Consider the following 25,831-nt stretch of genomic DNA (forward strand, 5'->3'; position numbering starts at 1 on the left):
CCCTATATAACTTCTATCTGTCTCCAAAGGTACACATGCATGTGCATACACAATCCCATGATAGTCAGCCAATCAATTTATCTCCTAAACTGTAAGGCACTTAAAAACAGGAGTCATATCTTATACATAGAAATCAGTATATGGGGGGCAACAGTGAAAAGAACACTGCAGTCAAAGGACCCAGTTCCAAAATCTTCCTCTGCCCCTTACTATGAGTAGGACCCTATTCAAGGTACTTTCCTGATCTGGGTTTTGGCTGCCAAATCTATAAAATGAGGGAGTTGGACTAGATGGCTTGTAACATTCCCTTCTACTCTAAATCTATTGGTTCTGATTCTGTACATTTCTGGTGACATATGTCTATTTCCCAGACTGCTTTATACATACTAGGAGCTCAATAAACAATAGTTGAATAAATGTTGAGTGAATAATTCTCCTGCCACAATGACAAATACGACCTTGCCATACAAACAAGGGCACATTCCTAATGCACTTGAATACATACCCAATCTCAGGGTACCATGTCTTTTCCCTGTGCTGTTCTCATCCTAGACAAAAGGGCAGGGTTCAGCAACAGCTCCTCACAGAGTCACTCAAATACCAATGGTCTTTCTATTTATTCCTCTTCTTTCCTACCTCAGACCTCAGATCTAGAGGAACCAGGAGCCTGAAAACAATTCCCTGATAGTAGGAGTTCTTAACCCCTTGGTACTCAGACGGATCCTAAGGACCCCTTCTTAGAATAATGTTATTAATTTCATCCAATAAAATATACAGGATTGCAAAGGAAACCAATTATTTTCAAATGGTTATCAAAAAATTTTTAATGTTCATAGATACTGTTAAGAATCCTTGCCTTTATAGTATCACTAAGGGACATGGCAAATGACGCTATGCTTGTCCCAGCTATAATGGGGTGGGAGCAAGTTACACCCAAATAGATAACATCCAGGAGGATGCACCTCCATATTTGTCTACCTTTGCCTCCTGCTCCCTACTTATGAAGAGGTGCACTGTTAAGCAGGATCCTGAGGCCAGTGGAGGGGGAAGTAACCCCAGGGTAAATATTAACTCTATGATAAACATGGGGAGCTGGGACTGAGTGGTACTTACTCTCTCTGCATTGGCAAAAGGAGGGGTTGGGAGAGAAATTAATTTGGGTATTGACCTCTGATAGAAATAAACAGAAGCTTCCAACTAAATAGACTATGGAAAGCCTAGAAGCTAGGAAATGGGAGCATGGGAAGAAACGAAGAGGTGATACAGCAATGGGAAAAGAAGAACTAGAAATAAGAGTAGAAGAAATAGGCAGAGAAGTTGGAGGAGTAGGAATACACAGAGCAAAGCAGGATTAGGGGATGGGTAGTTTGATCAGAGAAGAAGGTAATGGACCTCCCTTTATCAAATCCCAGACAAGCTGGACAATCCTTCTTATTATCCATCTCTTCTAGGATTTCTTTCCTGGTGCTATCTTGACCTTTTTAAGTCATCCTCCTCTGATCCAATCTGTTTGATTCAATCCCCCAGCTCCCTTTCCTCTTAACTTTCTCCAGAATCATCCCTTTTTCTGTTCAAATCACACTGTGTAGGCAGCAGGCAGCTGCCTACTAACTCAAGTACTTTTAGGGAACCTGGTAACCAGAATAGCAAAAGTTGCCAGGTTTTCTGTGGCACTGTTCTCTGGTACCAACTACATGCCAACCAAGGCTCTGATGCAGTCAGAACACGCAACAAAAATCACCAACAGGAAGAGAGAAGGCAAGCACATTGACCCATCTCTTGGGGGAGGGAGGATGGTCCCAATGCTGCCTCCAGCCATGTGTCCACCACAACGAATCCATCCATGTTCATAGAGTATGTGCCCTTCTGCACTGCTCCCTGCAGGAGGAGGCGATTGAACCCCTATGTCCCTGGTGGGTCTTGTGCAGTCCACTGGGAGAGGGAAAAGGGAAAGATGCCTTTCCCTTAAATCCTTCCTTTTGAGCATTCTAAATTCACCTTCCTGTTTATTTTCTTCCTCCATCTTTTATTTGTCATTGCTTCCTCTATCCCTTCTGGCCACTTTTCTACTGCCTTGAGATTAAATTAAAACCATTTATAAGTGGGTTGCTGGCCTGAGGATGTAATTGGCTCTCCATCACTGGATGTCTTCATGGAGACACTATATTTTCCTTTGACAGGGGTGTGGCAGAGAGGAGATTCCTGCTCCAGCATTTGAAGACCTCAGAAATCCCTTCCAACTTCTAAGACTCTCAGTGGGGAGAGCTGGGAGACAGGGGTGTTTTCCTGGTGCTCAGTCTAGGCTGGGCTCCCTACCATCTCTATGGGAACTTGGAGGTGTCTTTCTTGCACATCATCATCATGAGAAATGCCAACCTGCTTGTCCTAAAAGGATTGGCTCCGAACAGGTCTTTCTTTGGTTCTGTATCTAGGGCAGCCCAATCCCTTGTCATTTGGGGAGATTCTGCCCGGAGTATGGCACCTCACCCCTCAAGGTAACTATGGGAAATGGCATATTAGCATTATCTCTCCCCCCTCCCTCCTTTAAGGAAGAGTTCTGACAAAGGGAAGTTCATGGACAGATCTAAGAAAGGAAAAGCAAGAGAAAAAGGAGAGACAAAAGGAACCACTCTCGAAAGACTGGTATCACAGATGTAGCATTTAAGTGGAAAGGGGGAAGGGAGCAAGCATTTAGTAAGTACCTACCATGTGCCAGACACTGTGCTAAGTGCTTTACAAATATGATCTCATTTGATCCTCATAACAATCCTGGGAGGTAGGTGCTATTATTATCCCCATTTTACAATTGAGGAAACTGAGACAGATAGAGGTCAGGTGGCTTGCCCATGGTCATACAGCTAGTCAGTATCTGAGGTTGGATTTGAACTCAGAACTTCCTGACTCCAGGCCCAACCCTCTATCCACTATGCCACCTAGCTGCCCCTCGATTGGGAGGATCAAACAGGCTCAGAGGAGAATATCAAGAAAACCAGTTCAAAGCAGCAGGACCAGGGCAAGGGTTGGCTCATGGAATCATAGGAAGACTCCTTTAAAAGGTTGGCATGCCTTTCTGATGTTCTCTGATGTGGGCTCAGCCAACCAGGAGAGCCTGAACATCAGCAGGGATCTAGACACAGGCTAAAGCCTGTGGGTGTGGTCTGATGCCAGTATAGAGGGAAGTATGTGCACACAATGAGAGCACAGATTTATATAAGCAGGCACATGCCCGGGATTGCTCAGGCACTCAGGTGTGCTTGGAGAAGTATGTCTAGGCCTCTGCCATGTGGATGAAGACACTGACTTCCCCAGGATTGGGTCTAACCATAATGTAAGGTTAGCATGGGAAAACATGCTTATCTTATGGCATGGGCTGTGTTTAACTTCCACTAAATTTCCCTACTGGAGGCTAAGGCCAGAAAAGGATCATCTGGCAGGGCCCTCCAGAAGAGGCCAGTCTCATGGGGGAAAGGCAGCCCACCCAGCCCAATTCCCAGAGCTGCTTTCAGCTGGCCCCCGAGGGCACTATGGACTACGTTAAGTACACAGAAGGCAGCCGGTGCTTACTCTCCGGATGTGCTGTCTCTCATGCTGAAAAACACATGGAGAAAAAAACAGAAAGATGAGAGAGAAAGGATATCAAACATGAGAACCACAGAGTGACTGAACAGCATTGCAGCAGAACAAGGTTCTCTAATTGAGGGGGCCCAGCCTGACTGGCGTTCCTTACCACCTCCCCATAAAGTCTGTTTGGCTCCTTGTCTCTACCCCCTACTTCTCTTCCACAGAAATTGAAGCCCCAAGCCATGGGCTATTTCTCCCATCTGTCTCCTTCAACCATAGTCATTTAAGCTTTGTCCCCTCTCCCTTATGGGATTCCACTTCCCTCCTCAACACTCTGTTACCGAGTATGCAGCCCATCTCAATAGAACCAAGAGAAAAGCAGGCCTGGGAGCCTGTAGTACCACAACTGGAGGCCCTGAGCTGGAACCAAGTAGACAAGGAAATTGTTCAGTGTTAGGTGGTGGGGCAGGGGCAAGGAGGAGGGAGTGTGTATATGTTTGGTGGGCAGGGCAGGAACAAAGAGGAAGAGGAGAAAAGGCTGATCGTGGTAGGCCCTAAATTCTGTCAAGTCTGGGTCCCTGCAGGAATCTCTGGTGTGAAGTTACACAGGAAGGACTTTTGAGATGTACACAGCAATTTAAGGTACCTTTGAAAAAAGACCACAGTGAGCTAATGATTTGTGGTGCATAGATACTTGGTCATGAATTAATTCATTTGGCTTCCCAGAGTAGGATACCCCTGGGGGTAGAAGAAAGAAACCAGTTTGTTTGGGAGGATTGATGTGTAAGGATTGAGCAGGAGAAGATGCAGCTTTTCAGCAAGTTTCTAGTTGCAGACAGACTCTATCTGGCACCTCAAATCAAACCTCTGGCTGTTCCCACTTGGTTTGTTGTCTTCTAATATGTCTGGTCATCATCAGAACTTCAGGAGCTTTCTAGAACCTGAAACAGGAATGTCTAAGAAAGTGTCCTCTGACATTTGGGTCCCTTCTTGTAGAACCCAGCCTCTCACATCTTCCCAGTCCAGGGTCATGATCTATCTCCAGGATCCCATCATCTCTGTACTACTTGCCGATAGCAATTTTGGCCCATTCATGCTCAGAAACTGAGTTTTAAGGGAAAGGGAAAGGGAGAAGAGGGAAAGAAAGCTAGAAAAGAAGAATTCAAGTGAAGAAGAGAAGGGGGAAAGGAGAAAAGACAAGCAAAGCAGAGAAGAAGAAAGTGGAGAAGAAAAAGGAGGGAAAAGAAAGGACAAGAGAAAAGGAGGAGGAGAAAAGTCTATAAGGCAAAGAAGATAGAGAGGATGAGGTCAGAGATCAAGAAATGAAAGAGGTGCGTCTGTCAAATTCTGATAAGGAAACTATTTTAATTATTCAGTTAGTCATTGTTTCAGTGTTTTTTTCTCCTTTCCTTCTGGGGGGTATAGCACACAGCTCCCATGGGTGGAGGGTGGGGGCAGGTGTCGGAGAAATGTGTGGCACCCCAAAAGGAAGCTTGGATCAGTCAGACAAACTCCTTGCCTTGGGTATTCAACTCCTAGGAAGGCAGACTGCCAACCCCCACTTACATGTCTAAACAAAAGGAGCTTTTTTTTCTCTTTGGTTAGTGACCTTGTCCTGAATAAATGGGCAAGGGAAGCAGAGTTCAGATCCCAGGGTCAATGTATTGACTTCAGGAAGGAATGAGGTAGGGGGTGGGGGGAGTTGGGGGTGGGGTGTACTCCGGAATGTAGCAGTTTATCACAGTTCAAACTAAAGGAAGAAAAGAGACCCCCATCAGTCTCATGGCCTTCCTTTTAGGGATTCAGTGTGATACTGAGGGCCATGAACCCCTAAGCTCAATTCAGTATGGGTTGGACACAATAGTACGGGAGAATAATGTTTAAGATCTCATGGGAATTGATTTGTGCTTGATGTTAGAACATCACTGTACATAAACATGGATATACAAAGCCTGTATTGATTTTGGCGCAAATCCCTACAATTGTATCTGGACCCTAGTTTCCTTCTCTCTCTCTCTTTCTTTCTCTCTCTCTCTCGGGTTCAGTACATCTCTTATATCCCTCACCAAATGGAATCTCTGCTCTAATATTCTTTATTACCCTCCTTCCTCCCCCCCCCTCACATAAACACTATCCCTTCAGGGTGGTCAAAGAATTGCAAAGGCTAAGGGGACAGGAAATGGGAGATGGTCTTTCTCTAGAAACAGCTTCTGGCTCCAGGTTTCTGAGAAGAGAGACAAGGTGATGCAGAGAGAGCTGAGGAGACTATAAAAGTGAGGTTAGGGATCAAGAGGTATAATAAGGTATAGAATAAGGTCAAGCCAGGTCACAGACTCCTATCTCCTAATGTAAATCCTCACTGAGCCACCCCAAAGGACAAAGTACAGTTGGGCAGGAAGCTCAGTTGAGTAACTTGCCAACAGACTCCAGAAAAAGATTTAAAATCTTGAAGCTCATTTCAACACAACAATAGGTAACTAGAGAGGTCCTCTCTCAGGACCTCTGTTGCCCAGATATAGATCAGGGAGTGAGGAGAAGAGTTCAAGGATGGCTCCGGTTTTTTTCTCCCCCAAACCTATGCAGTTACAAACGAGTTCCTAGTGTTCCTAGAACACTATTCTATTTGACCATGTTTATCATCTTTCTCCCCAATACCCTGGTCCCTGCCACTTTCTATATTCCTCACCTACTCTTAAAATCTTAATTTCCTTTCTCCCTGATCCACCCCCCCCACCCCCCAGCATAGGAAACAGAATTGGCTGCAGAGTCAGAAAGAGTCCTGTTGAGGAAGGCTGGGCTCAAGTCCTTTGACACATCCTGGTTATGTGACCCAAGGAAAAGCCCCAACCTCTCAGAGGCCCAGGCACCTCACTAAGCATATCGACTGCAGAGAATATGCCGACCTGCATTTGTAGAGGAAGTTACTCAACAGGAGCTCCCAACATCATTGAAATCACAGGACCAGGTCATTAAAATATGCATTTAGTTATCTATTTCTTCTCTTTTCCTTGTTAGTTCAAAATCTCTTTTCCCTCTAGCTTCTTAGTTTCATTCATTTTCTTTTACTATACCTTTTCTTTCTAAGAAGTTTGGCTTTGCTTTGTTCTTTTCATTATTTCTCTTCCCTGACAGTTTAGTCTGAATTTTATGTTCTGAATTGTGGGTTATAAACCTTTACTTATTTGTTCTTGATTTTCTCTGTGTGTCCTACATGGAGTTAAAGGTTCTGATGTGCATGTTTTGAGCTTCCCCTTCTAACTAATTTCCATGTTATTAACCCAGTCCCATTTTCCCTTTTTTCCTTCAGTACCTTATTCCATGAAATTTCAGTTTGTGAGGCAAACAATGCTACTTGGTAGAAATTACCCTGTATCCCAAATCGTGTGGCTCAGCCCTATCTGCTGACCTTACCATGACCACTCATCTTCCCCCAAAATCTGCTTTGTCCCTAACTCCAGACTCCTATGCTGGCCCTCTATTATACAATACTAGCACTATGCCTTCATCCAGAAAACCATTCTGTCCACTGAATTACCCATTTCTCTTGCAATGTCCGGTGAGCCTCAGACAAAGGTCAAAGAACTATGTTGTTGGGAATAAAGCAGAGCCAAACAGCTCAGTCTGACATCCCTAAATAACCCAATATCAAATGTATCCTGCAGTAGGACAGTGATATTTGTGTGTATTTTGAAGAAGGTGATAGACAAGGAGAGAAACCCACTTCCCTGACCCCCAGGCCTGAGTCCTAGGATAAAGGCCAAGCTGCTCTCCAGACCATCTCAATCCCCTGCCTCCCTCAACCCCACCACCCACCTTATATGTACCCAGAGTGAAGAGAAACACGAGTACTTACGTTATACCAACTCTGGCTTTTCTGAAAGGACAAAATAAAAGAGAAGGTAAAATTAGTCAGGGTAGAGATGGTAAGACTGGCCAGAGCATCAATGGCTCAAGGCAGTGGGGATGGGGAGGTGGCAGGGCAGTTACATGAACAGCAGAGGAAGGTAGGGTAGGCAGGAGTCCCAAAGCAGTTTAATATCCATTCTATGGGCAAAGGAAGGTCCTCCTTTTTTCAAGGTGAGAGAGTAAGGGCCGCTCTGAAAAGAGCCCCACCTCCACCCCAGAGCAATGCATGCTGGAATCCCAGTGAAGATGGGGTAGCAGCCGGACAACAGCCCCAGCAATAGCTAAACACAGACAGGCTTCCCCATCAGAAACTCCAGCGTCTTCTGATAGAGGACAGGGATGCTCTCTGTGGGCAATCAGGGACCTTGCCCTAAAGCTGTCCAAGCCAGAGCAAAGTACAGAGAGAAACTCCAACCACACTGTGCTCCAAGGCGGCCCCACTCTAGGGTGGGTTGGGTATGGGAGGGCAGTCCTGGAGGGGGGGACTGCTGCATGCAGGCTCCCTCATTCAAATCTTGATCTGAGAGAAAGGATGAAAGCTCCTGACCTAACTTATTTCATAGGGAATTAATAAAACAAAACAAAGCCTTGTCCTAAAGAGAGCTTGTCTACATAGGAGGGAGAGGAAGCTGATTCACACTTAAGAGCCTCGAGTGGACTGAAATGATCTCCTCTCAAGAGTCCTGGAGAAAGCCTTGCTCTCTTCCCCTTTTCTTGTGGGTCTGCAACCTTACCCCTATTCCTAGGGAAAGAGCCTGGGTAAGACTGACCTCCTCCACTTGGATTAGCTTTGCTGGAGGGAATCAGTGTTTCTTTTAGAATCAGAGAATCTCCTGCTAGTGAAAGATGGAAGAGGGAAGCCCCCAGCTAGCTAGTTATACCCCTAAGTCTCAGAGTCTGAGCATGCCAGCTGGCCTCCTCAGAAGCTCATCTTCTGTATCATATGCTTATATGCTCATGTATACCTGTGTATGAGGGGGGGAGTGGGTTAGGGTCTGTGAGTGGGTATGTATGGTGAGGACTATAGCTGCCACCCCAGCGACCCTAAGATTTCTCACCAATTCTTGCATTTAAAAAAATCAGAAAAAGTCATGGACCAGCTCCTTCTTCCCTGATTAAAGGGGGTTACAAGAAAGAGACTGGGACACACTAAGCCGACACAACCCATCTCCTAGGTGCGTTATTCAAGCAAGACTGGACAGCTTGGTATGCTAGAAGGAGACCTGGCACAAATCCTGACCTACCTTTCTGTGAGAAATAATGAATAATTGATATCTTGGGGGACCCAGTGATCTCCCCTTCTTTCTTAGTCCTTTTCCCCTCTCCCCCAAAGGCAAGCTCTCCTTGAGAGATTCCATCAAATCTTTTTATCTGGCTCAAGCCCAAACCAGGCTTACAAAGGAGCCTTGGAGGGGGCGGCTAGGTGGCACAGTGGATAAAGCACCGGCCCTGGATTCAGGAGTACCTGAGTTCAAATCCGGCCTCAGACACTTGACACTTACTAGCTGTGTGACCCTGGGCAAGTCACTTAACCCCCATTGCCCTGCAAAAAAACAAACAAACAAACAAACAAACAACAAAAAAAAAACAAAGGAGCCTTGGTTAGAGACAGATCCTTTTGTCTAGATAGCTGAAGAAGGACTTTGGCCCTGCACAGACATCCCTCGATAGAAATTTAATTTGGGTGCAGGTCTTATATTCTTTCTCTGACGTCATGTTGAGTGACCCTGAGTCATGTATCCTTGGACTTCATTTTAAATATAACCCACCTCCAAATCATGTTCAAACAATAGTTTTGATGTTGTTAAACTAATTGGATTTGATAGCTTTGTGACAGGACCTCCTACTGTTTGGAAGGGTACATGAACCGCCACGATGGGGTCTCTGGCCTGAGAAGAGACAGCCAATAGACTTCTTTTTATTAATAACCTGCTGGCCTATAACAAAATGATAAATTCCCAAATACTTTGTTTCTCATATTTTTAGTCATCACACTCTCCCTGCTCATGGCAATACTCCTCCCATGCTAATCCGCACTCACTGTGTGACCCTGGACAAGTCCCTGATCTCTGTTAGCCTCAGTTTCCTCACCCATAAGATGGTATGAGAGTCCCTTACATTGCTTACATTACTTGCAACATAATGATAGTGTTCATCAGCTGAAAAAATACCATACAGAGAAGAAGTGGACAGGTGATTTCACTGGGAGAGGAAACTCCCAGATGAGGGACTCTATTTTACCAATAGAGACTGGTACCTTCTTTGCAATTTACAGTCTTAGAGAGTTACACAGAGCAAGGAAAGTGATTTGCTTAGGGTCAACACAGCCAGTATTGTGCCAAAGGTGGGGACCTGAACTCAGGTATTCCTGGAATCCAAAACCAGTTCTATTACAGGATGCTTTTCTAAAGTGCTACATAAATGTGAATGATTGAACATACGGTACCATGTATGGAAAGTGCTTTGTGAGCATCAAGTAGCAAGTAAGCTCATGTTAATATTATACTATATGCTTCACACTGCCTAAGGCCATACTATCAGGCAGCCTGATTCCTCAATTCCCTACCACAAGATGTTCATGAGCCTACCCAATGTCACCTGACTTCACACTTTCATCACAACATTCTCTTTTCCCACCCTGGAGTTCTTAATCAACTGGGCAAAATCCAGCCAATCTTGAAAACTAATTTCTCTTCCTGAAAGAAGTTGACACCACTTGGGATTACGGGATTAGAAACACTGTGCCTATAGCATGGCAAGGTTAATTATCTCTTCCTCTCTCCTTCCCCCTCTGTTTCAGTCTGTCACTGTCTTTCTGTCTCTCTGTCTGTCACACACACACGCACACATGCACGCACGCACGTACACATGCAGGCATGATCTGGTCCTGGCCAGTCTTTTGCCAAGCTCCAGGAGGACCAGGAGCCTGCTATCTAGGACTGATTCTCCTGTTCCTACTTCATCAAATCTTGTCTTAGCTTGACACTGTGTCTAGGCTAGAAGAGGTTATTGGCTCCATCTCCTGGTTACTGAGAATGAAAAGGGGAATATCTAAGAGCAAGTGAATGGGCCTATTCTGATTTAACCCACCCAGATAAGCCCTAAATCCTTCTCTCCCAGTGCTCCTTTACCACAAGAAGAGAGGACCAGAAGGCAGAAGAGGACCAAAGGAGGCGGGACATGAGGGGATGGGTTCTGTAAGTGGCTGGGGGATCTGGGAAACTTTTAATATTAGGATACAGGGAAGGGGGGATCAGTAGAACCGCCTTAATGGCAGACCTACAGGAGAAGGATACAGGGAGCAGCATGGCAAAGGGGAGAAAATGCCTTCTCACCCTCTTTAGCAGAAGCAAGGGAAGAGCTAAAGGAACCAAAGATGGATAGAAAAAGGATGAGAAGTTATCTTGGCATTGACTGCTGCCTGCAGAACTGGAAAGATCTACTGAATACTAGGGGAAGGGGTGGGCAGAGTCAGCAAAGAAAAGGAAGACGAAGGAGAAGACTAGAGGACATCACTGGTAGCTGGACAGTCAGTGGGGGGTGAGAAAAAATGGCTCCTTACTTTGATCAGGTTTAGTCTGTCATACTGGAAAGAAAATCAGAAAAATTAGAACTGATGCGGGGGGGGGGGGGGAGAGGAGAAATGTGAAACAAAGGAGAAGGGGGTCAGGGCCACAGAGGCCAAAGAAGAGTCACAGACTGGGCAAACACACTAAGCACAGAGGGACAGGCCATGGTCATGGGGCTCAGGTCACCGAATTAGGGCTTGTAACATTTACAGAGTAAATTGGCTGAGAAAGACCCAGCACTGACTTAGCAACTAACCATCTCCATTGGGAAATAAGAGCTGGAATCAGGTTTTGTTGCTCCCTCTGGTGGCTAAAAATCATTACTACAGAACTAGGGGTTGGAATGTCTCAGTCACCTGAGATGCTCTGGGAACGTACCCATTTCTAAGAACTCCATTGATTCAGGAAGGAAACTAAAACATACTCTAAGTAGCACCTAGGCATAGCTACACCTAAGCCTACATCAAGCTCCAGTACAACTGTCCATCAAGCCAAAGTCTGGTGTTTCCTGGAAGAAGTAGAACTGTCTAGCTCATTTAGGTGTCAAGAGAGGTAGTGGGGTAAGGTTTAGAGTCACAGGGTCTGTGTTAGAATTCTCCCTTTGCTATTCTCTAGGGTGAGTCACTCTCTCAGACTCCCTGAAACTGATTTTCATCTGTAACAAGATAGGGTTGTTAGATTAGGTGATTTCTAAGATCCCATCCAGATCTTATGGATAGAAACAATCCTGTGATGGGATAGATAATGTCAAGACTAGATGGGGAGGTAAGGGCATGAGGAATAAAAATGAGGGCCTGAATATTTTGTATACTGTCTTGGATTCACTCTGGTCACCTGCAGATACTGTCTTACTACTCCTGGGTGATGGGATAGAAGAGAGGAAGTAGGGTATGCTCCATGGTGGTTCCTCCTACCCCATTTTTTGTGGCCTCCTCCTTACCTCTTGCTTTTGGGGCAAAACACAGGAATTTTCCTCTTTGGCTTATTGATGTTCTACCCTCTCCCCGTGTGTAGGATATATATTCTTCACTATCTAATCTCATATCACTGTGTACTCCAAATACCAGTCTCAGTTTTGTATTAGGAAGCAATAGATCCACCTACATGAGGCTCTCATTATCCAAGGCCATAGCTCACTAACTATAATAACCTTAACCAGTCTCTATGCCTCCAATCTCATCCCCTTCAATACTTCTTCCTTATGCTTTCCCACTGCCTACAACCTAAAGTCCAAAATTCCGATTAAGTTTCTCTAGTCAGATTCCAACCTACCTTCCCAGCTGTATCTCAAACAATTTCCTCATACATTCTGCAGACCAACAAAACTAGAAAATATCCTGAACACGCCCTGAATTTTCTCACCCCAGGGCTTTTGCTCATCTAATTACCTACATATGGAATGCCCTTTCTTTACAATCTTCACTGGTTAGGTTAAGTCCTTTAAAGCCTGGCTCAAAGATTATCTCTTCCTTCATCCCTTCTATGATTTCCCCTAGTTAGGTGGTCTCCGAACTTTCAGAGAACTTTATTTGGACCTCTTTCATAAACTTATAATAATTTATTTTGTATCATTATTGTGTATATGTCCTATCTCCCCTACTAGACTAAAAGCTCCATGTGGATAGGAACTATATTACTCTCTTTGAATCTCCACCAATAGTTAAAGTGGATACTTTTACTTTTAGATAGTCTACTATCCAAATGAATTGGCTGATTTACTGGTTCCACATGGTTCTAGGTCCCACATCCACCCCAATCTGTCCTACCAATCAAAGTTTTCCCTATTTTTTAGGGCTTAGCTCAGGTACTCCCTTCTCCCCAAAGCCTTTCTACTTAGACCCTACTATGTTTGTGCCACTCATGATGTTCAATCTACCTAAATAATGCAGAGGCTTCTTGACAGCAAGAAAATCACAGAGTACAACACAATCAAGTTCTCAATAAGTAAGATAAAGTCTTAGCATCATTATCAGTCATTGTGCACTGAGAACATTCCCTGTGGAAGGAGACTCTGAACTTGTGCTAGGGCTGGAGGCCAAGGGGTTTTTCTGAAACAGAGTCCCAAGGAAAGAAGAAAAAATGACCTTGTTTTAAGCAAGTAACTACCACAGGCAGCTCCGAGTTCTCTGGAGCTAAACTCTCCTCACTTGGGGCAGGCTTCTCAGGGCTATCATATTCCTCAAGCTTGCAAAGGTTGTTTAAGGTGACCTTAGGTGGCTCCCTAACTTCAGACCTAACTATGCCAACTAAAATCATGAAATGTGCCACTTCACCTTAAATATCTTGAAGGAAAAAGATTCTGCCACTTCCATACAGTAGAAAGAGTGCAGGATTTGTGGTTCAAGCCCTGTTTCTGCCACTTAATTAATACCCGTGTGATCTTAGGCAAGTCACTTAAACCCTATGGGCCTTAGTCTTTTCATCAGTAATATGAAGGGCTTAGGTAAAAGCCAAGGGAAACATTTAAATATGAAAAACAAAGGGTTATATGAGGCTTCTGAAGTCCCTTCTAGCTCTAAATCTCTGGGGTCTATGATCCAGTACCAATATCTCATAATTCTCATGCCTAAGAGGTGTCTCTAACTTCAATCCTCCCTGTTGTATCTTAAGCCCCATTTTTTTTTTCAAATTTTCTTCCACTGACGGGGAGAATAAGTACTCATCATCTTCCCCAAATAACCTTTCAACTAGTAGAAGACTGTTAACAAGTCAATCCTCAGCCTTCTCTTCTTACATCTTTAAATCTATTTCTTGGCCTATTCCCAAGACGAAATGATCAATAGCCTATTCCTCATCTCATGGACTCCATTCTAGGGTCCCCATTTCCTTCTGAAGTTCTAAAGTCACTAGAGAGTACTCACACATCCACATAGGGTCTGACCAGAACTATTTTCAGCTCACCAACCACAGGTCATTGGTACCATGCCCTACCAGTGGGTGCATTCCATTTCCCGATCGAGATCCAAGAGCCTAAGAATACCCACCTTCCACAGGACTGTGGGAGAGGGGGACAAGGAATGTTGATAAGGGATGCTTAAAGCTGAGCTGCTCTGAAAGACTTGGTAAGAGGGTGAGGGGATGTTCAGGTGGGTCTCTTGAGGTCACTGATATATAATATACATGATGTGGGACCATGAGAACACTCCATGAATTACATAACTATTAGCCTTCCCCAAACCCCTAACCCCCAGCCAAAGCACCACGGTATGGTAGCTTAAGACCCATAGGTGAATCTAATAGGATTCCCTAGTTAGGGATGTACCCTCCATTCCCGAATAAATGAAGCTGCCACTGTTAGAATTCTGAATAATAGTCAGCCCCAGATAAGGAGGGAACTGAGAGTAATGCAGAGTCAACATGAGACTGTCTTGGGAACAGAGAATGAATCAGTTGATACAGTAATCCCATGTGTGATGGGTTGGGCCTGTTCTCAGATCTCTGGCACAACACAAATGGGCCCTCAGTGACTTCAAGCCAACCTGACAGGACAAAAATGGAACCTGCCCCCTCTGGAAAAGGACCAAGCAAGACAGTTTCAGGGTTGGTTTGCTGAGCACTACAGATAGTTCTACTGCAGAGGGGAGAGAGAAAGAGAGAGACAGACAGAGAGATGGTGTCTTACTTTTGAGAGACGCTTGTGAGACTAAGGACCGAGCATGCAAGGGAAGGGGTCAGGGGATGGAGAGGAAGGGGAAGAAGAACAAGAAATCAAGAGACAAAGTCAGGTGGGAAGAGACTTCCCCCCCCCCCAACACCCAGAAGTTACCACCCCCTTCCCAGTGTCTGAGGGTCCAGGGATGAAGGATAGTGACCCATGGGGACAGACATCCCTTCCCATGAACTCCAATTATTGGGCTTTCTTCCCTGACATACAACTAGACAAAAAACACCTCTGACTAACTCCTTCCCCACCTCCCCAGGACTCCATAATGGTGCTAAAGGAATGTAGATATAAAGTATTATCACTTAAATGGGTTTGGAGGAAATCTTTGTCATCCCAATGACTGATCATCCTTCTCATATTCAGGGGACCTAAGGAACTCTCCTTATCTGAGTCACTCCTCAGCTGGGCCACCAAGCTCCCCCTCCCCTGTTCTAACTGAGGCCTGGGAGCCTGGGAACCAAAAGTCCCCAGGATGCAGGGTCTGAGTGGAGGTAGGGGTGCTCACATACTGTAATGGAGGAGAGGGAATAATATAGTGTCCCAGAGTTGGGCCCCTTCCCTGTAGAATCTTTCTGTGAGTCTGAACACTGAGCTGACTGGTACCAAGGGGATGCAGAGGTTGAGGATTGAGTTGACCATTAACAAGGGAATGACAGGTCCAGGAAAGAAAGGAGAGTAAAGAAAACACACAAAGGGCCTTCCTGACTCCCTCTGGCAACTGGGGCCCCTGGACAAGAGGCTTCCCTCTAGCTCACATCCTGAAATGAGACCTGAGTGAGGCTAGGGGGAGAAGAAAGTCCTCTAATTCCTAATGATTCCTTGGCCACCTTACCAACCCCTCCCATATATCTTCCCTGCTGTGGGGAGGATAAGGACTCCAAGTCTAGCTGCTAGTTAGGCTGATTCCCACTTCAATTGAAGAAAAACTTGTTTGTGGGCATTATTTATTCATTTCTGGTGTGTTTAGTCATAAATGTGTCTACCTGCTGCCTTCTCTCCCTCCCTCTCTCCCATCCCGCCTTCCCATCCATTGGGGTCTCAGGGAGCTGGGGCTACCCCGACAAGTGCAGACCAGAGGGCACTCCTCCCCCTTTCCTCATCTCCCCTTCTCCCCTTCTCCATCGCCCCATCTCCACCTCCATCTCACCTTGGAATTCTTGCTGCCGCTCCGGCCAGACTGGGAAGAACAGCTGCGCTGTACCCCTTGCTCTGGTGTAGATGGGGACTTGTCGGAGGAGTGGTCTGAGCCCTTCTCCACCCATGGTGTCTCCGTCCGGGTTCTGCGGGGTGGTGTGAGCGGGACCGCTTGCGGAGGATGGGGGAGCAGGCAGGCGTGCTGCGGTTGAGTTACTGGCAGTGCTTGCAGGGGCAGGGTGGAGAGAGAGGAGAAGGGGGAGAAAAAGCAGAGTGAGGTTACTGAGGTGTAGCAGAAGAGACGCTGAGGTGTGCCGGCTCAGCGAACCAGTAAGAGCTGGGGCCAGTGGGGACTGGGAGAAAGCATCCCAGCTCAAGCAAGGGCAGTAGGACCACCGTCGGACAGCAGAGGGCAGTGGTGTGCTGTCAGGTGCAAATGGAGCAAAAGAAGAAGGAAGTAGAGAAATTCATCAAGTTCCCCACTTTGTGGCAATATCATCATCAACATGGCCAGCATCAATACTACTTTGCATTTAGATAGGGCTTTGTACTTCTCGAAGGTTAGGTATTGTCCAACATCCCAGAATTCCTTAGGGACAGAGCCAGAAATACATCTCAGTTCTTCTGATTTCTAACTACCTGCTTTCTGTGGCTTCCTTTTAAATTGTGGTTCTAGTTCCCCCACTGCTCAGTGTAGAGATAATCACGCAAAAACTTTCCCTCAGACATTCCTATCACCAATTGTCTAAACATTCACCATGCTACTTTCACTTTCCACCTCAAAAAAATCCACTTTATGTAAATGTTCTTTAATTGATTTTGAGGCTCTCACCCCTTCCCCTCTCCACCCTCTTTTTTTCTGGTGTAGAAAAACAGATAGGCAAAGAGAGAATAAGAAACTAGGAGGTGCTTTATTCAGTTGTGAACTTTTAAAGTGCTTCTAGAGGAAGAAGAAAGTATAAAGAAGTAGTTTTAATAGTAAAGGAGTAAGGAGGGAGGAGGGCGAAAGAAATTGGAATGGGGGGGGGAAGGGATACAGTTTAATTCAGCAAAAAGTATGTACCTGGGGGCAGCTAGGTGGCACAGTGGATTGAGCACCGGTCCTGGATTCAGGAGACCTAAGTTCAAATCCAGCTTCAGACACTTGACATTTACTAGCTGTGTGACCCAGGGCAAGTCACTTAACCCTCACTGCCCCACAAAAAAAAATGTACCTCTTGGGTACACTTGCTAGATGGTGTAATGGCTAGAATGCCAAGCCTGGAGTCTGGAAGACTCATCTTCCTGAGTTCAAATCTGGCCTCAGACACTTACTAACTGTATGACCCTGGCCAAGTCACTTAACCCTGTTCGCCTCAGTTTCCTCAACTGTAAAATGAACTGGAGAAGAAAATGGCAAACCACTCCAGTAGCTTTGCCAGAAAATCCCAAATGGGGTCATGAAGAGTGGACATGTCTGAAAGGTCTGAACAACGAGACACTTTCTAGTCACTCATAAAGCTTCTTATCCAGTTGATACAGATAAGATGCAAACACAGATAGCTATAGGAGGCATGTTACCTGACCAATGCCTTAAAGAATGAAAGTGACCACTCATATTTACAGGAAATGCTCTTGGAGACCGCCATCCCAGGACTTCCCTTTAGGGAACACTGGGCAGGGGAAAGAACTTTGAGATTTGCATAAAACAAAACAAAGCACATCAAAACAAGCTATAACCTAGGTTTTCCATTTGGTTCATTTGAGAATGGAAATCATCTTTCTCCAATAAAACAATCCCACCTGGGAGTGGTGATTTCTTACCCCTCTCCAAAAGCCTCTGCAGGGAGCGGGGGAAGGATCTAGCCAAGGGAGACCAAAAGAGAGAAATTGAGGGGAACAAAAAGCCAGGGATAGAAGTAGAGAAAAGGAAAACTGAGTTAAGTAGCTGGAGAAGGAAGAAGGAGCAAAGACAATAAGGTTACCTAAAGAAGAAAGGGAGGAGGATGGCAAAAGAGGATAGCAAGGAAGAGACTGATAAGATGGTATATATAACAGAGAAGTGTCCTAGATTGAGGGGATTCAGCATGCCCGTGCTCAAATCCCAAGCCTGCCATTTACTGTGCTACTCTGGGCAAAGTACTTAACCTCTCTGGGCCTAAGTAAAATGAAAGACAGACCCAGATGAGAGATCCCTAATGCTTTTTTTTTTTGTGTCACAGAGCCCTTTGGAAGCCTGGTAAAACTTATGGACCATTCATGAGAGTTAATGTTTAAAAACTTTTCATAACTGAAGAAAATGCTAATTTCAAGTAAGGTCAGTGAAAAGAATTATCTATTTTTTCCACATTCCAAATTCAGACCCCCTGAAAACTATCCATAGATTTTCCAAAGGGTTAAGGAATCCCTAGAACTAGATCAAAGCTTCTTAAACTGTGGGTCTTGGCCCCATATGGGGGTTGTGAAAAATTTAGCAACAGTAAAAGGAATATATACCTATTTCATTTACCTATATACCTGAGGTTAGTGTAAAAATTTCTCAGGCAAAAAGGGGTCATGAGTGGAAACAGTTTAGGAAGCCCTGGACTAGTTGATGTCTAGGCTCTAAAAGTAGGAAATACCTAGGCACGACACTCAGGAGGGTGGCCTACGTCCATGGGAATTGACTTCCTTTTAGACTCACTCCTATTCCATGGCCAATTATACCATAACCTTTGGGTGACATACAGAAATCTGGGGTCATTCCCCAAGTGCCAGAGAGATCAAGGCTTAAACCCAGCTTGGCTTAATTCAATATAAATGTTTCTTCCTCCATAGCTGTCTTCCTGTAAGTTATCTCTCACATTCATGTCCTTGTTCACTAGGGAGACCGAGTTAAGAGACAGTCTCCAGTGGCCTATCCCAAACTTATTGCCACTGCTAGAAAAACAGCTCCAAATCCAGGTCCTGCTACACGTCAGTATAAGATAGTACATCTGGCCCCTTCAGGCAGGAAGAGTAATGGAAAGGAAAGAGTGAGTCTGTTATAATAGCCTCCCCGTGGTCATTTAACTATTTCCCCATCCTGGATCACAGTCAGAATAATTGAAAAAACTTCTAGGAGGCCTAAAAAGGCAAATTCCCCTAAGATGCAGAAAAGTAATCAATCAATAAGTGATAGAAAGATAACAAAAATTAAACGGTTACATGTGCCCCTCAATATTCCCAGTGAAGTCAGAACTGGATTAAAATGTAATTGAGAGATATTTAACAAAATTAAAAAAAAACATATTTAACATTACATCTTAAAGCTAAGTCAATATACAGCCCTCAGGGATCTTTTTATATGGATTAGTGGCGCCCCCATTTCTATTTTAATTTGACACCACTGGTATAAGGGATTTTCTGGATCAGCCAGATAGCATTTGGTATAAATCCATCTCTAAAGGATGTGAATTATTTTTCAGATCATTCAATCAATCAATTAAGCATTTATTAAGGGACCAACTATACATAAGGCACTGCTCCAGATGCTGGGGATGCCAACCTTTTATATTCCATAGAGGCAAACAACATATATACATTCCACATAAAGAGGATATTTTTAGTAAAGGAGAGGCACTAACATCTGGGGGGAGGAGGAGGATCAAAAAGACCTCATGTAGGTGAGTGCATCTGACCTGAGCTTTGAAGGAAAATCAGAGATTCCCCAAGGATGTAGGTGAGGAAAGAGGACATTCTAGGAATAGACGATGACCTGTGAAAAGGTCCAGAGATAGGAGATTGAGTGTGTCTTGTGGGGTAAGAACAAAAAAGCCAGTTTAGCTTGCACCAAAAAAATGTAGTGAAGGGGAGTGATGTATATGTCTGGAAAAAGTAGGCTGGAGCCAGGTTGTCAAGGGCCTTTAAAACTCAGAAGAGTTTTATTTTGACCCTTGAGTTAATAGGTAGTCATGGGAGCTTATTGAGCAGGGGGATTATCTGTGTTTAGGAATATTGTTTAGGCAAGCCTGGAGGAGGGGAAGACCTAAAACAAGGAAACCAAGAAGGCTATTGCAGTAGTACAGGTGAGGGGCAGCTAGGTGGCGCAGTGGATAGAGCCCCGGCCCTGGAGTCAGGAGTACCTGAGTTCAAATCCGGCCTCAGACACTTAACACTTACTAGCTGTGTGACCCTGGGGCAAGTCACTTAACCCCAATTGCCTCACTAAAAAAAACCAAAAAAACCAAAAAAGCAATAGTACAGGTGAGAGATGATGAGCACTAGGACAAAGATAGTAGGCTGTGTAAGTGGACAGAATGTAATAGATGCTGGAGATATTTGTGAGGCAGAAGCAACAAGGCATAGCAACTGATTGGATATGTGGGGTGGGGACTAGAACATGTCTCCAAGGTTGTAAACCTGCATCACTGGAAGGATGGCAGCGCCTTCAACAGAAATTAGGTATGTATGGAAAAAATATAGGTCTGGGAGAGAAAAAACTAACGAGTTGCATATTCGACATGTTTGAAGAGCCTACAGGGCATCCAATTTGCAATGTCCAGTAGGCCTCGAGAGGCAGGAGAAAGACAAGCAAGCATTGGATAGAGATCTGAGAATCATTTGTACAGAGATAGTAATTGAACCCATGAAAGTTATGTAGAGCCTTGGGATATATTCATTCATAGTTAGGGGTCAGATAAGAATGATTATGTTATATAAGAGACTAAGGAATGAGGAGAATCAAGACAAAATGGTGTCACGAAAAGCACAAAGAAGAGAGTACCCAGGAGTTAAAAGAGGGGGTCAAGAAGGATGAGGCCCGAGAAAAGTCATTATCACTTTCGGGAAAAACTCAGAGGACCCTCTCATTTACTAACCTTGTTCCCTTTCTAGCTCTTGCTTTTGGGTTTTGTTAGTAGTCTACTGATGACTTATGTGGGTTATTTTGTATACTGCAACTTTGTTGAAGTTGTTCATTGTTTCAACTACTTTTTAGTTGATTCTCTATGGTTCTCTAAGTTTACCATCATATCATCTGCACAGAGTGATGTGGTGTGTTTTTCTTATGCCTATTCTAATTCCTTCAATTTCTTATTCTTCTCTTTTTGCTATAATGAATATTTCTAGTATATTACTGAATAACAAGTGATAAAAAATGGGCAAACTTGCTTCCCTCCTAATCTTATTGGGAAGGCTTTGAGTTTATTCTCCTTACGATAATGCTTGCTTTTGGTTTTTATATGATCTACTTATCATTTTAAGAAAGGCTCCATTGATTCCTATGTTTTCTAGGGGTTTTGTTTGGTTTTGGTTTTTGGAGGGGCAATGAGGAGTTAAGTGATTTGCCCAGGGGTCACACAACTAGTAAGTGTCAAGTGTCTGAAGCTGGATGTTGAATTCAGGTCCTCTAGAATCCAGGGCTGGTGCTTTATTCACTCCACCACCTAGCTGCTTCCTTTCTAGTGTTTTTAACAATAGGTATTGTATTTTGTCTGCCTCTACTGATATAATCGTATTGATTTTTGTTGTTTTTTGTTATAAATTATGGCCAATTATGTTGATAGTTTTCCTAATATTGAACCAGATCTACATTCCTGGTATAAAATTCCACCTGGGTATATGATATTTGTGACATAATGCTGTAAGCTCCTTGCTAATACTTTAAAGTTTTGGCATCAATATTTATTAAGGAAATTGGCCTATAGTCTTCTTTCTGTTTTTGATCTTCCTGATTAAAGTATTAAAACCATATTTGTGTCATAAAAGGAATTTTGTAGGACTCATTCTTTAGCTATTTTTTAAAATAGTTTATACAGTATTGGAATTAATTGTTCCTTAAACATTTGGGAGAATTCACTTGTAAATCCATCTGGTCCTGGGGTTTTTCTTAGGGAGCTTGTTGATGCTTGTTTAATTTATTTTTCTAAAATAGGGTTATTTAAGTATTCTGTTAATCTGGGAAGTTTATATTTTTTATTCATCCATTTAACATAGATTTTTCAATTTTAGGCATATAATTGGTTAAGACTACTAATAATTTATTTTACATATTCCATCTTCAATGGTGGTGCATTCACCTTCTTCATCTTTGATACTAGTAGTTTGGTTTTCTTCTTTTTAAAAAAATCAAAATTAACCAATGGTTTATCTATTTTACTGGTTTTTTTCTCCATAAACCAGCTCCTAGTTTTATTTATTAGTTTCAATATTTTTTTTCTTTCAATTTTATTAATCCCTTCTTTGATTTTCAGGATTCCATTTTGGTGGTTTAATCTGGGATTTTTAATTTGTTCTTTTTTAGTTTTTTTTTTTTCTAAAGCAGCATGCCCAATTCATTGATCTGCTCTTTCTCTAATTTATTGATGTACACATTTAAGATATACATTTTCCTCTAAGTCTGTTTTGGATGCATCCCACAAATTTGGGAAAGTTGTCTCACTCTTTCATTCTTTAATTAAATTACTGATCGTTTCTATGGTTTGTTCTTTGGTGCACTCATTCTTTAGGATTAAACCATCTAGTTCCGATGAACTTTTTTTTTTTAGTGACGGCAATTGGGGTTAAGTGACTTGCCCAGGGTCACACAGCTAGTAAGTGTTAAGTGTTCTGAGGCCGGATCTGAACTCAGGTACTCCTGACTCCAGGGCCAGTGCTCTATCCACTGCGCCATCTATGCTGCCCTCCAATGACCTTTTTAATCTGTGCTTCCAAGGCCCTTTATTAAATATAATTTTATTGAATTATGGTCTGAAGGGTGCATTTAATGTTTCTACTTTTCTGCGTTTGGGAGATTTATTTTTATGCTCTAATACAGGTTAATTTTTGTGAAGGTGCCATCTACAGCCAAGAAAAAAGTATACTTTCTATTTCCATTGAGTTTTCTTCTCCAGGGGGTCGATCATATCTAACCTTTTCTAAGATTCTAATCACCTCCCTGACTTCTTTTTTTATTTTATGGTTAGACTTACCTAGCTCTGATAAAGCAAGGTTGAAGATGCCCACTAGTATAGTTTTACTGTCTATTTCCTCCTATAATTCATTTAACTTTTCCTTTAAGAATTTGGATGCTATGTGCATTTTGCACATAATGTTTAGTTTTGATATTACTTCATTGTCTATAGTTCCTTTATCAGATGTAGTTCCCTGCTTATCCCTTTTAATTAGATCTATTTTTGCTTGTGCTTTGTTCAAGATCACAATTGCTACCCTTACCTTTTTTACTTCAGTTGAAGCATGATAGATTCTGCTCCAGCCCCTTATTTTAACTCTGTTTTTGTTTTTAAGTGTGTTTCTTGCAAACAACATATGTTGAATTTGGTTTACTGGTTTCTGATCCATTTTGCTATCCATTTCATTTTATGGGTAAGTTCATCCCATTCACCTTCACAGTTATTATCATTATCTGTGCATTTCCCTCTATCCTCTTCTTTTTATCCTTTTCTCTCTCTTTTTAATCTGGTACCCGTCCCAATGTCCTTCTTTTATCTGCCCTCCCTTTTATCACCCCCACCCACCTTTTTCTCTTATTGCTACTTGCATGTTGGATAAGATAGGTCTCTATTACCAAATGAGTGTGTGTATAGTATACATATTTTTCCCTTTTGAACCAGTTTAGATGTGAGTAAAGGTTCAAGCATTGCCTGCCCCACCACCACCATTTTCCCTCTCCTCCCAGGGCATACCTCTTTCCCACCTATCATTTTTTTTTACATTATCCCAACATTATCAACTAATTTCAACAACCTATTTCTAAGTAGAATCTTTTCTAAATTTCCTATAAATAAAGTTCTTAAAAGATACATGTATTATCTTCTCACAAAGAAAGGAAAACAGTTTAACCTTAGTGAATCCTTATAATTCTCTTTCATGTTCACCTTTTTATGCTTCTTCTGAGTTTGTATTTCAAAGTCAACTTTTCTATTTTGGCGCTGGTCTTTTTTATTAGGAATGCTTGAAAGTCCTCTATTTCATTAAATATCCACATTTTTCCCTTAAAGGATTGTACTCAGTTTTTGCTGGGCAGGATGCTCTTGTTGTAATCCTATCTCTTTTGCCTTCTGTAATATCATATTCCAAGTCCTGCCCTCCTTTACTGTGGTAGTTGCTAAATCTTATATGATCCTAACTGTGACTACTCAATATTTTAATGGTTTCTTTCTAGCTGCCTGAAATATTTTCTCTTTGGCCTGCTAGGTCTTCACTTTGGGATCTCTTTCAGGTGGTGATCAGTGAATTCTTTCAATTTTGTTGTACTCTCTGTTTTGCAGATATTGGGATAGTTTTCCCATAACAATTACTTGAAATATGATGTCTAGACCCCTTTTTCTCATCATGGCATCCAGATAATCCAATAATTCCTAAATTAGCTCTCCTTGATCTATTTTCTAGTTCAATTGTTTTTTCCAATGAGGTGTTTCACATTTTCTTCTATTTTTTTCCATTCTTTTGACTGTTTCATTATTTCTTGGTGTCTCATGGATTCATTAGCTTCTACTTTGCCCAACTTTAATTTTTAAGGAATTATTTTCTTCAGTGAATTTTTGTACTTTTTTTTCCATTTGGCAAATTTCATTTTTTAAGGTTTTCTTTTCTTTAGTATTTTTTGTGTCTCTTTCACCAAACTGTTGATTGTATTTACATAATTTTCTTCCTCTGCTTTTATTTCTTTACCTAATTTTTCCTCTACTGTTCTTAATTGATTTTGAAAATAATGTTTTTAGATCTACTAGGAATTTGGCAAAGCATGGGGCTTATGTCCAATTCATATTTTTCTTTGAGGCTTTGCTTGTAGACATTTTGAATCCATTGTCTTTTTCTGAGTTTGTGTCTTGATCTTCCTTGTCACTATAGTAGATTTTATGGTCAGGTTCTTCCTATGTTGTCTTGGGCTGGAAGAATGTCTTACTCTGACCTTTTGTTGACCTCTACCACTCTAGAATTCAATTTAAGATATTATTTTAAGTTGGATGGGAATGTTGGGAGAGTTCAGCTGAACACTTTTCTCTACTTTTCCATCTTGGCTCCATCCCTGGAAGCTACTGCCCTCTATTTTAAGGACCTCCAGGAAAGGAGATGCCTACTCTTCCCTTGGCCACCTTGATAGACCTTCAATTTAATTGAAATTTTTCTTCTTTTCTCTCCTCTGATCCCACTTCCTCTATTTAGGTTTTCAGAGAATATCCTTGAGACATGAGGAAAAGACAGGGCTCTTCTGGTCTTTGAAGCTTCCCTTCACACCTCCCCCAAAGGACTGCATCATTTCCAGTTGATTCCTCTTTATTCCTCTTCATTCACAGTGCTGACACAGGCTGACCTTACCAATGGGTAAGCTTTCTGATCAAAGACCCCAGGCAACATTAAAGCTGGATGGGACCTTGAGGACTATCTAGTACAGGGCTTCTTAAACTTTCCACTTGTGACCCCTTTTTGATTAAGAAATTTTTACAGGACCCTGGGTATGTAGGTATATAAAATAGCTCTAAATAACCTTTTACTGTTGCCAATCCCAACACATTCACGAGCCCCACATTCAATTACATGACCCCACATGGGTCTCAACCCACAGTTTAAGAAGCTTTGATCTAGTACTATCCGCCCCACCCCCCAGGCCCTTGATGTACAACTAAGGTTTAGCCAAGGTGACAGAGTTAGTTGGTGACAAAACCAGAACAAAAACTCCTTGGTCTTCTCACCTCTCAGTCCATTACACTTGCAGCCCCCTCAGCTATCTATTCACTATCTATTTTCAATAAACTCTACCAAAAGCAGTTAAACTAACTAGTATTTCATTCTCCTTCCCTAATGTTAGTCTGTTCACCTACCTTTGGAAATGTCAATCATTCCTGCCTCAGGAGATGCAGATTTTGCTACTGGTCTCCCTCTGCCTCCTTGCTCTCCTTTTATCCTCCCTTCAGTGATTTCTCTCCCACTCTCATTCTTGCCTTTCCTATTTGCCCAAGTGTCCTTGCCCTACCCTCCACCTACAGTCTTTGGTTAATGCCCAATCAGATTTTTTTTCCTCCTGTTTGTTTCGTGCTCACTCTGCTTTATCTCCCAA

At 42.9% G+C, this 25,831-nt stretch overlaps 1 protein-coding gene across 1 annotated transcript in view; it reads right to left on the bottom strand.

The window, feature by feature from the left end:
• Positions 1–25,831, bottom strand: part of GRAMD1B (GRAM domain containing 1B) — a 169,606-nt gene that overhangs the window by 40,221 nt on the left and 103,554 nt on the right. Inside the window, 2 exon segments of the mRNA XM_043997300.1 lie at positions 7,415–7,435; positions 15,848–16,059. Coding sequence (XP_043853235.1) covers positions 7,415–7,435; positions 15,848–16,059 — 233 coding nt within the window.

The sequence above is a fragment of the Dromiciops gliroides genome, chromosome 3 (genome assembly GCF_019393635.1).
Source record: "Dromiciops gliroides isolate mDroGli1 chromosome 3, mDroGli1.pri, whole genome shotgun sequence".
In the NCBI taxonomy this organism is placed as follows: Eukaryota; Metazoa; Chordata; class Mammalia; order Microbiotheria; family Microbiotheriidae; genus Dromiciops; species Dromiciops gliroides.